Source organism: Rhinopithecus bieti, unplaced genomic scaffold (assembly GCF_001698545.2).
Source record: "Rhinopithecus bieti isolate Rb0 unplaced genomic scaffold, ASM169854v2 scaffold_62, whole genome shotgun sequence".
Lineage (NCBI taxonomy): Eukaryota > Metazoa > Chordata > Mammalia > Primates > Cercopithecidae > Rhinopithecus > Rhinopithecus bieti.
The window spans coordinates 424264-435924 of NW_016802942.1; the positions used below are offsets into that span (position 1 = coordinate 424264).

The 11661-nt window shown below is 43.6% G+C and overlaps 1 protein-coding gene across 1 annotated transcript in view; it reads right to left on the minus strand.

The window, feature by feature from the left end:
• Positions 1-10922: 10922 nt before the first annotated feature.
• EGFL6 (EGF like domain multiple 6) overlaps positions 10923-11661 on the minus strand; it is a 64557-nt gene continuing 63818 nt past the window's right edge. The window contains 1 exon segment of the mRNA XM_017886916.1: positions 10923-11075. Within this exon segment, the coding sequence (XP_017742405.1) occupies positions 10923-11075 (153 nt within the window).

Below are 11661 nucleotides of genomic sequence, written 5' to 3' on the forward strand. Positions count from 1 at the left end.
TGGCTGGTCTCTCCCTCCACCTGTACACTCCTGCTATCCTTACTGTAACTTCCCTCTGCTGGGTCTGTTTTGGTGGCTTGCTAACAGTAAACACTAACTGACACAGCCTGTCTTAATATGGCAGTGTGGATTTGAGGGACATCAGAAGAGAACCCCTGACCTTACCATGGAGCTGGAATTCCTTTCTTACTCATTCCTTTGGATGAAGACATTGGAAGCTGCTATTATAAAACAGCAACTATTACTTAGGAAAGGTTACACTTGAAGCTGTTTATTCGCTATGCCTGAGTTATATTGTAAGGATCATCTCCCTTTAGTTGTCAGAGACCAATGGAATGGGACATAGGATAAGTAAATGTTGATGGGGAGAATTGGGAGGGAATGAAAGGTCTGCAAGATTGGATTCTTCGAGATCTTAAGGGTGACTGAATTGGAAGGTTCTGAGTACCCAGAAAGAAGCATGAGTTCAAAAAACACCAGGGAGGAGAAGAAATAGAGCAAAGAGGGAGTAGGAGATCTTGGAAACAGCTCTGCAGTTTGCCCGGTCGCAGCCACAAGGGGGCACTGCTGGAACTCTGAGAGAAGATTCCAAAAAAAGTGATGCAAGTGGAAAGTGTTTGACATTCAGCGGGAGAGCTGGGTGAGGATAGCCTGGACTCATCCTAGGAGGAAAAAGACTTTTAAAAGAAGTAGCAGGGATAGAAAAGGGAGACGTAGAAACTTCCACAACTGTCCAGAAAGACTAATAGATGTGGGGCAGGTGAGAGAGTTCCAGGCTCTTGAGCAGCAGGAATATTTCCTCAAGCTTCAGCCCCTGGGCCCGTTGAACTTCTTCTCCAGATTCCGATGCCATTCACCTCCAGCAGCCTGAATGGCAGGCCAGGAAACACCCACAACAAAAGTCATCCATGGCTGGATTATATCTGAGTCTGTGTAGCTTCAGTCACAACCTACCTGGCGCTGAGAGCTGTATTCACTTTAGGTGTCCCGAGTCATTCGGCACAATGTCAGACAGATGAGGTTCATCTTAAGGTGTAGGGGGAGTAATACTTTTACTTTTTGAAAGGAGTTCTTATTGAAGTATGACACATATATAGAAAAGTCAGTGTACAAATCATAAGTGTACTACTTGTTAATTTTCACAGTGAACATGCCCATTCAAAAAGCACCGTGAAGCAAAATTACCAGCCCCCCAGAAATTCTTCCCTTGTGTTCCCTTCCAGCATCCTGCCCCCACCATGGGTAAAAGCATAAACAGAATCCCAACTTTACCGCTATAGATTAATTTTGCCTGATTTTGAAACTTAAGTAAATGGAAGTGTACAGTATGTACTTTCTGACTTCTTTGGATCAATTACATATTTTTGAAATTCATCTGTGTTGCTGTGGGTAGCATTAAGCTTTTCATTCTCATGTCTTCATAGTCCTTTATTGAATGAATACACTACAGTGCATCCATTCTAACAATGGATATTATGGATATTTGGCTTGTTCCATTGGGACTAATACACATAGTGCTACTATTCATTTCTATTTTGGTCATAAATGATGACCAAAAATTTTAACCATAAATTGACAATGCCAAGTCTCTTGTATGATTTGTGTACCTGAAAAAGGCAATTTCAAATGTGTTTTGAGCAACGTTGTCATTAAAATAAATATATAGGCCGTCAAATAAATTATTGAGAAGGAAAGGGTAATTACCTCTTACCTAATGACATTCAGTACTCTTAGCGCTATAGAAAGTGGCCACAGAGTGGGGGAAACCAAATCAAATAGACAAATAAGACAACATAGAAATGTAAAACAATTTATGTGACACTACCAAATTGATTAAAGGTATACACAAGATAATTATTTTGGTCAAAAACAAGCATATGTAACCCCTCTATCTTATGCATATGTAACCTTTCTATCTTAAGCCCACTGAGGGGCAGCTGTTTCTGGCCCCAGGCAGACTCACCACCACACCATACTACTGCCTCCCAAGATGTAAGTCTATTTATAAATCATTTTACAGATTTTTTTCATGTGCGTATTAATACTGGAATTTTTTATGAAGCTTAGATATGACATTTAAAAATGCTAGATTTCTGAAAAGGTCAACCTAGAACCCCATCCTCCACATACAAAAAGGCCCCTTATTTGTATGTACAAAAATCCCAAAGTTCATATTACCTTACCATTCCTTGACCAGACAGAATGATGTAGCTGCATCTACACAACTCCAGGACAACACTTTGAATAGAGACAGAACACAGCTATTTGGTATCTGTAGTAACAGTCTGATGGAATTAAAGAGAAAAAAGATTGAGTTCATTTATGTTGGTTTTTTAGATGTTGACCCAGTCTAAGCCTTTTGACATTTTAGAGGGCCTCAGACTTGTCAAAGGAGTTTTAAAATCCCAATTAAAATCAATATACTGAGATAAATTCACCAACATTCAATAAAAGCCAGTTTTAAAAATAGAAACATGTCTAGCCACTACCTCTACCCCCTATTCCTTCTTGGGGAGAAACTGTCGGTGCTTTGGACTGTCAGGCTGATAGCTTTCCACCTTCCATGAGAACTGCATTTACCCGAAATTATGCTAAATAGTCATTATCCAATTTATCCTGTCAGGTTTCCAAACCACGTTAATTGTTCTAAGAGACAAGCCCATTTGACTCAAAAAACAAATAGCCACTTTTAGAGGAGATTATCAAATTATAACATGTTCCAAAACTGTGATACTTCTCCCTCAAAACTTGGAATGATTTCACTCTATGTTTATTTCTTTTGCAGAAATTAAATCACCTAACTGATCTTATGGTCTGATTGGAACAGGATTTCAATAGCAGCCCTGGGAAAGTAAGTTCCAGAAAGTATACTTCTCTTCACTCAAGGAAAAGTAGCTGGGCCCGTATAGGGGAGAGTGTTATTTGCAATGTTACGGATTTGTGAGAGGTCACCATTCCTATCAAGTCTTTCTGTTGTCCCCTCATCTAATGAATTCTAGAAAGTGAAGAATCTATGTTGGGAAGTGATTCGCCATAGGTCTGCCCATCTTACACGCATAAGCCCTGGCAGCCTTTGTTCTGAGCTATCTTTTCTTTTCTTTTCTTTCTTTCTTTTTTTTTTTGTGAGACGGAGTCTCACTCTGTTGCCCAGGCTGGAGGTCAGTGGTGCGATCTCGGCTCACTGCAACCTCTGCCTCCTGGGTTCAAGCAATTCTCTGCCTCAGCCTCCTGACTAGCTGGGATTACAGGTACCAACCACCACACCCGGCTAATTTTTTTGTATTTTTAGTACAGATGGGGTTTCACCATCTTGGCCAGGCTGGCCTTGAACTCCTGACCTTGTGATCCACCCAGCTCAGCCTCCCAAAATGCTGGGATTACAGGCGTGAGCCATTGTGACCAGCCTCTTTTCAAGGATGTTTGTATAGTGAACAGTCTCAGGGAATAGGGATAGCATCTTCCTTTTGGAGGGCAGACTGTGTTCCCAGCTAAGATGATAAAGGTATTGTCTCCTTCCAGGACAAAGTTTGGGAAGCATTTGCTCTCAGCCCTCTTATTCACAAACTCAGGCTCAGCTGTGTCACAAGCTGTGTATGCTGCACTCTGTGGCCCAGGCTGGAGTGCAGTGGCGCGATCTTGGCTCACTGCAGCCTCCACCTCCTGGGTTCAAGTGATTCTCCTGCCTCACCCTCCTGAGTAGCTGAGATTACAGGTGTGCACCATTACGCCACGCTAATTTTAGTATTTTTAGTAGAGTCAGGGTTTGACCATGTTGGCCAGGCTGGTCTCGAACTCCTGACCTCAAGTTACCTGCCTGCCTCGGCCTCCCAAAGTGCTGTGATTACAGGCATGAGCCACTGCACCCGGACGAGCTGTGTTTTTTACCAATATCTGTTTTTTACCAGGACAGGACAACCTGCTACTTTGTAATTCAGATAAAACATCAGCCTTTTCACAGTTCTGACCTATGAAGACATTTCCAGGTAAAAAATATTCCATAGCCAGCCCACAAGTATTCTGTGCTTTCAAGGAAAAAGGAGAGTACAAAAAAATTCAGGCTTCTGGCCTGGCGCGGTGGCTTATGCCTGTAATCCCAGCACTTTGGGAGGTCGAGGCAAGTGGATCACCTGAGGTCAGGAGTTTGAGACCAGCCTGACCAATATGGTGAAACCCCATCTCTACTAAAAATGCAAAAATTAGCTGGCCATCGTGGCGTGCACCTGTAGTCCCAGCTACTCAGCAGGCTGAGACAGAACCGCTTGAACCTGGGAGGTGGAGGTTGCAGTGAACCGAGATCGCGCCACTGCACTCCAGCCTGGGCAACAGAGCAAGAGCAAGACTCCATCTCAAAAAAAAAAAAAAAAAAAAAAAAAGCAGGCTTTCTCAGGCTAGGCTGGAGGCCAGTGCTGTCTTAGGGAGGCATCAAGTCAGTGCCTGAGCAGTGGGGATACAGGGGTCATCCAAGTCCCAGCTGCCATCTTGCAGAAGAGGTACAGTATACACCCTCCACGCTGGGTGGAAATTCCCTGAGGTCTGTAAGGGAGGGGCGGGACAGATATCCCCAGTCACAAGGAAGCTTTTCCCAGCCCCCAGAGCTGATGGTGAACATCTGAAGGGACCCACAGGGAGGGGCAGTGGCCTTACAGGTTGGGTCAGGAAAAGAGAATGTGAGGGAGAGCCAAGACTGGGCTTCAGAACACTGGTGGTGACTCAAGGATAAAAAGACATGATCACAAAAGCAGAAGTATAGGCAGCCAGTGGACCTGCCAATGCCCCATCTCACCGTAATCAGCAAGGAGCCAGTGTCTGCCCCCAGTGAGGTTGACTACAATGGTTTGCTAATATGAACTGTGCACAGAAGGTGAGGGAATACTACTCTCACCCCACTGCTAGTGGGCCTGTGAATTGGTGGAACCACTTAGGAGGGGAACCCAGCAGTAATGATTACAACGAAAAAAAAAACCTGTGCATGTCCCATGGGAGAAATGTGGGCTGGGGTTCAATCAGCACCCTCAGCTTTCCCTTTGAAAATGGGAGAAAGAAGCTCTAGAGATGACATCTCTATGACAACAGTGAACATCTCCAGGCATGATGACATTATGTGCCTTGGGGTTTTACCTGGTTTGGGGTAGGCTTCCATGTTGTCATCCTCATTTGGGGAAATCTGAGGCAGAGAGAGGGTAGGTAACCTCCCCAGGGATTCTCATTACTTGGCTCTCAACCACTGTGCTCTGCTGTGTGGCAGGGGAGTGGAGGGAGGCCACTGTCTTGTTGGAGAGTTAAAGTGACCCTCCCATAGATCCTGTATCTTACAGACACTGAGCCTCAGCCCTGTAGCCTGCCCAGAATTGTGCTGCTGTGGTAGCAATGCCAGCTCTGGAACCATCGCTCCTGGCCTGGTCTTGGTTTGGAAGGCCTAGAGAAGGCCAGTGGGAAATCGATTCTCCCAATTGCTAGGGGATTACTAGGAGAACATTTTCCATACATCTGAAGGTTTAATGCTTCAAGATCCAAATGGTGGCCGGGCATAGTGCCTCATGCCTGTAATCCCAACACTTTGGGAGGTTGAGGCAGGCAGATCACCTGAGGTCAGGAGTTCAAGACCAGCCTGGCCAACATGGTGAAAATCCATCTCTACTAAAAATACAAAAATTAGCTGGGTGTGGTGGCACATACCTGTAGTCCTAGCTACTCGGGAGGCTGAAGCACAAGAATTGCTTGAACCTGGGAGGTGAGGTTGCAGTGAGCCCAGACTGCGCCACTGCACTCCAGCCTGGGCAACAGAGTGAAACTCAGTCTCCAAAAAAAAAACCATATGGTTTTATTTTCAGCATTTGTGATGGTAATCTTTCTTAAAAATATATGGTCTATTTCCTTCTTTGTTTGTTTTTTAATGTTTTACTGTGGAGAATTTGAAACATACAAAAAAATAGACCAATTAGTATTCTGAGACCCCCATCACTCAGTTTCGTCAATTATCAACTCATGGCTTTTCTTGTTTCCTCTAGACCAGAGGTCAACAAACTACAGTATTTGGCCTCAGTCTGGCCAGCTACAGGCTTTAAAATTAACTTTTTAAAGAATGCAGCCACTCCCATTCATTTACATATTGCCTATGGCTGCTTTTGTGCTACAGTGGCAGAGTTGAGTTGTGGGGACAGAGATGTCTGGCCCACAGAGCCTGAAATATTTACTATATGGCTCATTCCAGAAAAAATGCTTATCATCTTTTCCTCTAGATACCCTCATCAACTCCCTCCTCTCCCCTCATTGTTTTCCAAGCAAATCCCAGAACTCATGTAATTTCATTTAAGTAGTTCAGTGTGTTTCTCTAAAGGGAAGAATTCTTTCTTTAAAAAAAGCATAACCACAGTACCATTATCCCACCTAAAAATATTGCTTAATATTGTCAGATACCCTGCAAGTGCTCAAATTTCTACTTGTCTCCTTGTTTTCTTAAACAGTGAATATTCAACGACTCTGTGCAGAGCTAGTGCTCAAGTGTTATCTTCTTCGTTAGCTCTTAGAGATAATGGAGGGACATTTGAAGGTTTTTTATATGTGACAAAGTTCTGAGACCAGTCTTAAGGTTGTAGCAACATGGCTCAGGGTTCTTTGTTCTAGGAGTGAGTTACCTAACTAAAGGTACAACTCCTCTTCAGGGCCCCCCATTCTGGACAGTTTTGGATCATTTCCTTGGTTAGGGTCAGCCTTCAGTCTGGAGAAGAGTGGAGGCAGTGTTTTGAGGAGGGAGTAGTAGCCCTTCTCCTTGGTCATGTGACTGAACACAGCCACCCCTTTGTGAATTATTAGAAGAGAATCCTCACAGGCCAAGGACTACCCAGCCGGAGACAGGCAGGCCTTTTCTCCCAGTTTGCTTCATTCCCACAGAGGAAGTGAGCGACACAGCCTATAGAACAGGGAGAGGATCATGCCACACAGGTCACATCTGCTGACAGTTGCTTACCTCCTTGCCTTTGAGAACTCCAAACAGTGTCATTCAGTACCCCTCCTTGCTGTGATAAAGGCCCAAATGTGGTCTCAAAATCCTCAACTCAGAGCTTTAGTCAGAATGACATTCAGCCTTAGCAGGCAAAAATGGGGGTTCATGTCATCGTTATTTCAGTAGTTAATATTAACTTATGGGGCTGAAGGATATGAAAACATGTTGTGGGAAGTCAGGGACCCTGAACGGAGTGACCGGCTGGAGCCGTGGCAGAGGAACATAAATTGTGAAGATTTCATGGACATTTATGACTTCCCTAATAATACTCTTATAATTTCTTACTTCTGTCTTAATCTCTTAATCCTGTTATCTTCATAAGCTGAGGATGTACGTCACCTCAGGACCACTATTGTACAAATTGATTGTAAAACATGTGTGTTTGTACAATATGAAATCAGTGCACCTTGAAAAAGAACAGAATAACAGTGATTTTAGGGAACAAGGGAAGACAACCATAAGGTTTGACTCCCTGTGGAGTCAGGCAGAATAGAGCCATATTTTTCTTCTTGCAGAGAGCCTATAAATGGACATGCAAGTAGGGAAGATATCACTGAATTCTTTTCCTAGCAAGGAATATTAATAATTAAGACCTTGGAAAAGGAATGCATTCCTAGGGGGAGGTCTATAAATGGCTGCTCTGGGAGTGTCTGTCTTACGCGGTTGAGATATGGACTGAAATACACCCTGGTCTCCTGCAGTACCCTCAGGCTTATTAGGGTGGGGAAAAAATCCTGCCCTGGTAAATTTGAGGTCAGACCAGTTCTCTGCTCTCAAACCCTGTTTTCTGTTGTTTAAGATGTTTATCAAGACTATACGTGCACAGCTGAACATAGACCCTCATCAGTAATTCTAATTTTGCCCTTTTCCTTGTGATCTTTGCTTTTGTCCTTGCCCTGTTTCCTTAGAAGCATGTGATCTTTGTTCTCCCTTTTGCCCTTTGAAGCATGTGATCTTTGTGACCTACTCCCTATTCATACACCCCCTCCCCTTTTGAAATCCTTAATAAAAACTTGCTGGTTTTGCGGCTCAGGTGGGCATCATGGTCCTACCGATATGTGATGTCACTCCCAGAGGCCCAACTGTAAAATTCCTCTCTTTGTACTCTTTCTCTTTATTTCTCAGACTGGCCGACAATTAGGGAAAATAGAAAGAACCTACATTGAAATATTGGGGGTGGGTTTCCCCAATAGAGACATCCTGGTAAATGTTACTTAGTGTGTACAGGCAAACAGCCAAACACTGCTCAGTGGTAAATAATTTGGGTAGAACTACAGGTTCATGGAAGATTGAAGATCATGGTTTTGTTGAAGGCTCATCCTGCACAGTTGTATAACTTTCTCTAACCGTGCTTAGCAGCCTGGAGACACGATGGAGAAAAGAAGGCAGTTGGGTTGATTGGAGGCTCTTCCTGGTGGCAGTGGAAGACACACGAGCCTGGGACTTGAGGGACATTGACAAGAGTGTCTCTGAAGAGATGATGGGGCTCAGAGTCTAGGCTATGTTTTATTAGAGAGGAAAGTCAAGCCAAGAGGAAGTCAAGAGATAGGAAGAAAATGGAGATATCAAGGGAATATGGAGGTCTCAAAAAGGCCAAAGAGTAAGTGTAGGGTGAGTAGGATGAAGAGGAAGCCAGAGAGACCAGAGAGTAGGATGTTGGAGTTCAAGAGTTCAGAGGCAATGATCAAGTCCAAGGGGTGGCCATGGTGCAGTGGCTGAGGAGGAGGTGATGGTAACTGGGATAGATGAGGTCAAAGGACTGTGAGGCTAGGATGTTGGATGGGTATTTGCATGGATATCGCCATGCTGGTCAGTGACAATGGCTAGCCAGTACAGAAGGCTATAGAACTACTTAACTGCACCTCCAAGGAACAGTGGCTTTCACATTACAGAAATAAGAGGTGGTGAATAAGAGTGGAGTAAGGAGAATGCCACCCTCAACTTTAGACCCTGCCATGTGTGGATTGTGGGAAGATGAGTGGTTTTCATTTGATAAGGCTGAAGGGGGAGAGGTGTCCCTGGGAGAAAGCCCAGTTTCAGCTAAGCTTGAGAAATGCAGGAAGAGACCTTTAAGCATGAATTAAGTTGGAGGGGGATTTGTTTACCAGACAATGGAGTATGTGTGATGGGGGTAGAAATAGTGGGGAGAAGTGCCAAGTAGAGTGAGCCCATAACAGAGTGGGGATGAGAGAGGGGGAAATGATGGGTGAGAAGAGGGGGAGTTTGCATGTTGGGTGGTAGCCAGGGACAACAGATACGGAAGTCATGGCTGAACTAGCTGACCTTAAGTTCTGCAAAGGAATCTAAGTATGATTTAGTGCTGGTGCAGGCTAGAGCTGCCTCACACCATAGGCTATTGACTGGAATTCAAAACAATATGTTGGTATTTAAGGATCTAAGAAGTTAGTCCATAAGACTCTCCCAGGAGAGTGATCACTTGGGTCTGCATTGTGCTGTTTGAAATCCTAGATAGGCCAAGAGAGGGCTTTTCTCTTACTTAAGAAAATGTCCAGCAGTGACCAATCTGGGACAGGGGTAGAGACTCCACAAAATCATCAGGGACCCAGGCTTCCTTCAGTTATGTACTTCACAAGGTGAGGGCCTTGCCCTCTTGATCACAAAGTGGTTCATGGAGCTCATGCCTTTACAGCCACATTGCAAGCAGGAAGGAGGAAGGGAAATGCCAAAAGAGGGGTCTGCCAGCAGGAAGCCCCCTTTAATGATCCTTCCTGAAAGCCCCAAGAATGACTTCAGCTTCTATCTCAGGGGCCTCCCCATCTGTAAGAGAGGCTGGGAAATGCATTCTATTAGTTGATCACATTGCCTACCTCCCCCTGCTAAAAATCTATTTATATGTGGTCATATTGGTAGGGAAAAAGATGAGAATGGATATTGTGTAGGCAACCATGAGTCTGTGCTGCAGACTTTAGAGAAACATGAAACTTAACTGACCTTTGTGCACTAATTTTCTATCCATATGTAGCAGAGTTCCCAGGGCTCCTTATTTCATTTCTGGTTTAACATTTCTTCCTTTAACCTAAATCACTGGGGCACTGTCTTTCATCGTAAGTTCTCCCCTCTATTGTCCTTTCTTTTTTTTCCTTTTTGAGACAGGGTATCACACTGTGGCCCAGGCTGGAGTGCACTGGTGTGATCACAGCTCACTGCAGCCTCAGCCTCCCAGGCTCAGGTGATCCTCCCACTTTAGCCTCCTGAGTAGCTAGGACTACGGGTGCACACCACCATGCCCTGCTAATATGTTTAGTTTTGGTAGACATGGGGTTTTGCCCTGTTGCCCAGGCTGGTCTCGAACTCCTGTGCTCAAGAGATCCACCTACCTCCTCCTCCCAAAGGGAGTTGCTGGGATTACAGGCGTGAGCCACCATACCCGGCCCCATTGTCCTTCCTTCTAAGCCACATTATGCTCTCAAATGGCCTTGGTCATGGAAGAGACAGGAGGTCTTCTTCAAGTTCTACCACAATATCAGAAATCACCTATATCAGTTAACTTTTGCTGTGTAGCAAACTATCCCAGAATTTAGTGGCTTAAAATAACTATTTTTATTATCTCTTAGGATTCGGTGGGCTGATTTGCCTTAGCTGGGCAGTTTTTCATCTGGTCTCACCAGAAACACAATTTTTGTGGTTTCTGTAACTAGCAGTTATCGTAACAGATACAGTTACAGTCCTATATAGATTTTGTATGCCCAGATTCTCTCACACTAGGGAAAAACAATGTGGTCCCCACCCCATCTTAAAAGGTTGTGTGTGTTGGTTGTATTAAAGAGAACATTGTTGAAGAAGAATTACTTAGGGTTTAAGTATTCAAAAACCTTCAAGAGTGGGGTTTTAATTTTATATTAAAATTAAATTTTAAAGATTAGTAAGTGGATCACCTCTCTTTTTTTCCTTCCGTGGTTCAGCGCCTTAATTGCTTTAGGTAAAAGAGAGCAAATATCTGGAGAACCTTCTGTTTGGAGGGTATCTTAGACCTGTTTCTAACCCAGGATCTTAAACAGAATATAAAACCGTCTTCCAGGAATACACTCAGGATTCCTACACAAAGCTCTTCCTGAATTTGGAAAAAAAGAGTAAGAAAAAGAAGTCATCCATGATTCTTTGAGTCCTGCTACCTGCTCATTTCGTTTTAGGTAGTTCTCTGAGGCTTTGAGCTCAACAATATATGCTGGCTGGGAGCAGCGGCTCACTCATGTAATCCCAGCACTTTGGGAGGCTAAGATGGGAGGATCGCTTGAGGCCAGGAGTTCAAGACCAACCTGGGCAACGTAGCAAGACCTCATTTCTAAAAAATAAAAAACAAACAAAAACCCCAATATATGTGAATCTGCTTTGTAGTTATAAGGCCTAATAAAGCAGTCATATTTTCCCAAAATAGAAAGCACCTTTAAAGAATATGAATAGTGAAAAGAATAAAAAGTACATTTTTCAGAAAAGCAAATAATCATTTACATAAGTAAACACAGAATCAAAAACATATTTTCTTACTTAGACAAATTAAACCATGACACAAGATGATAATTTGGATATTATTATTACAAAGAATTTAAATATACAAGCTTGGCTATGAAAGATCCAGCTAAGCCACTTAGGCAAAAATCTATCTTTGATGTCATAGTTTCCAAGAAGTATCATAAGAG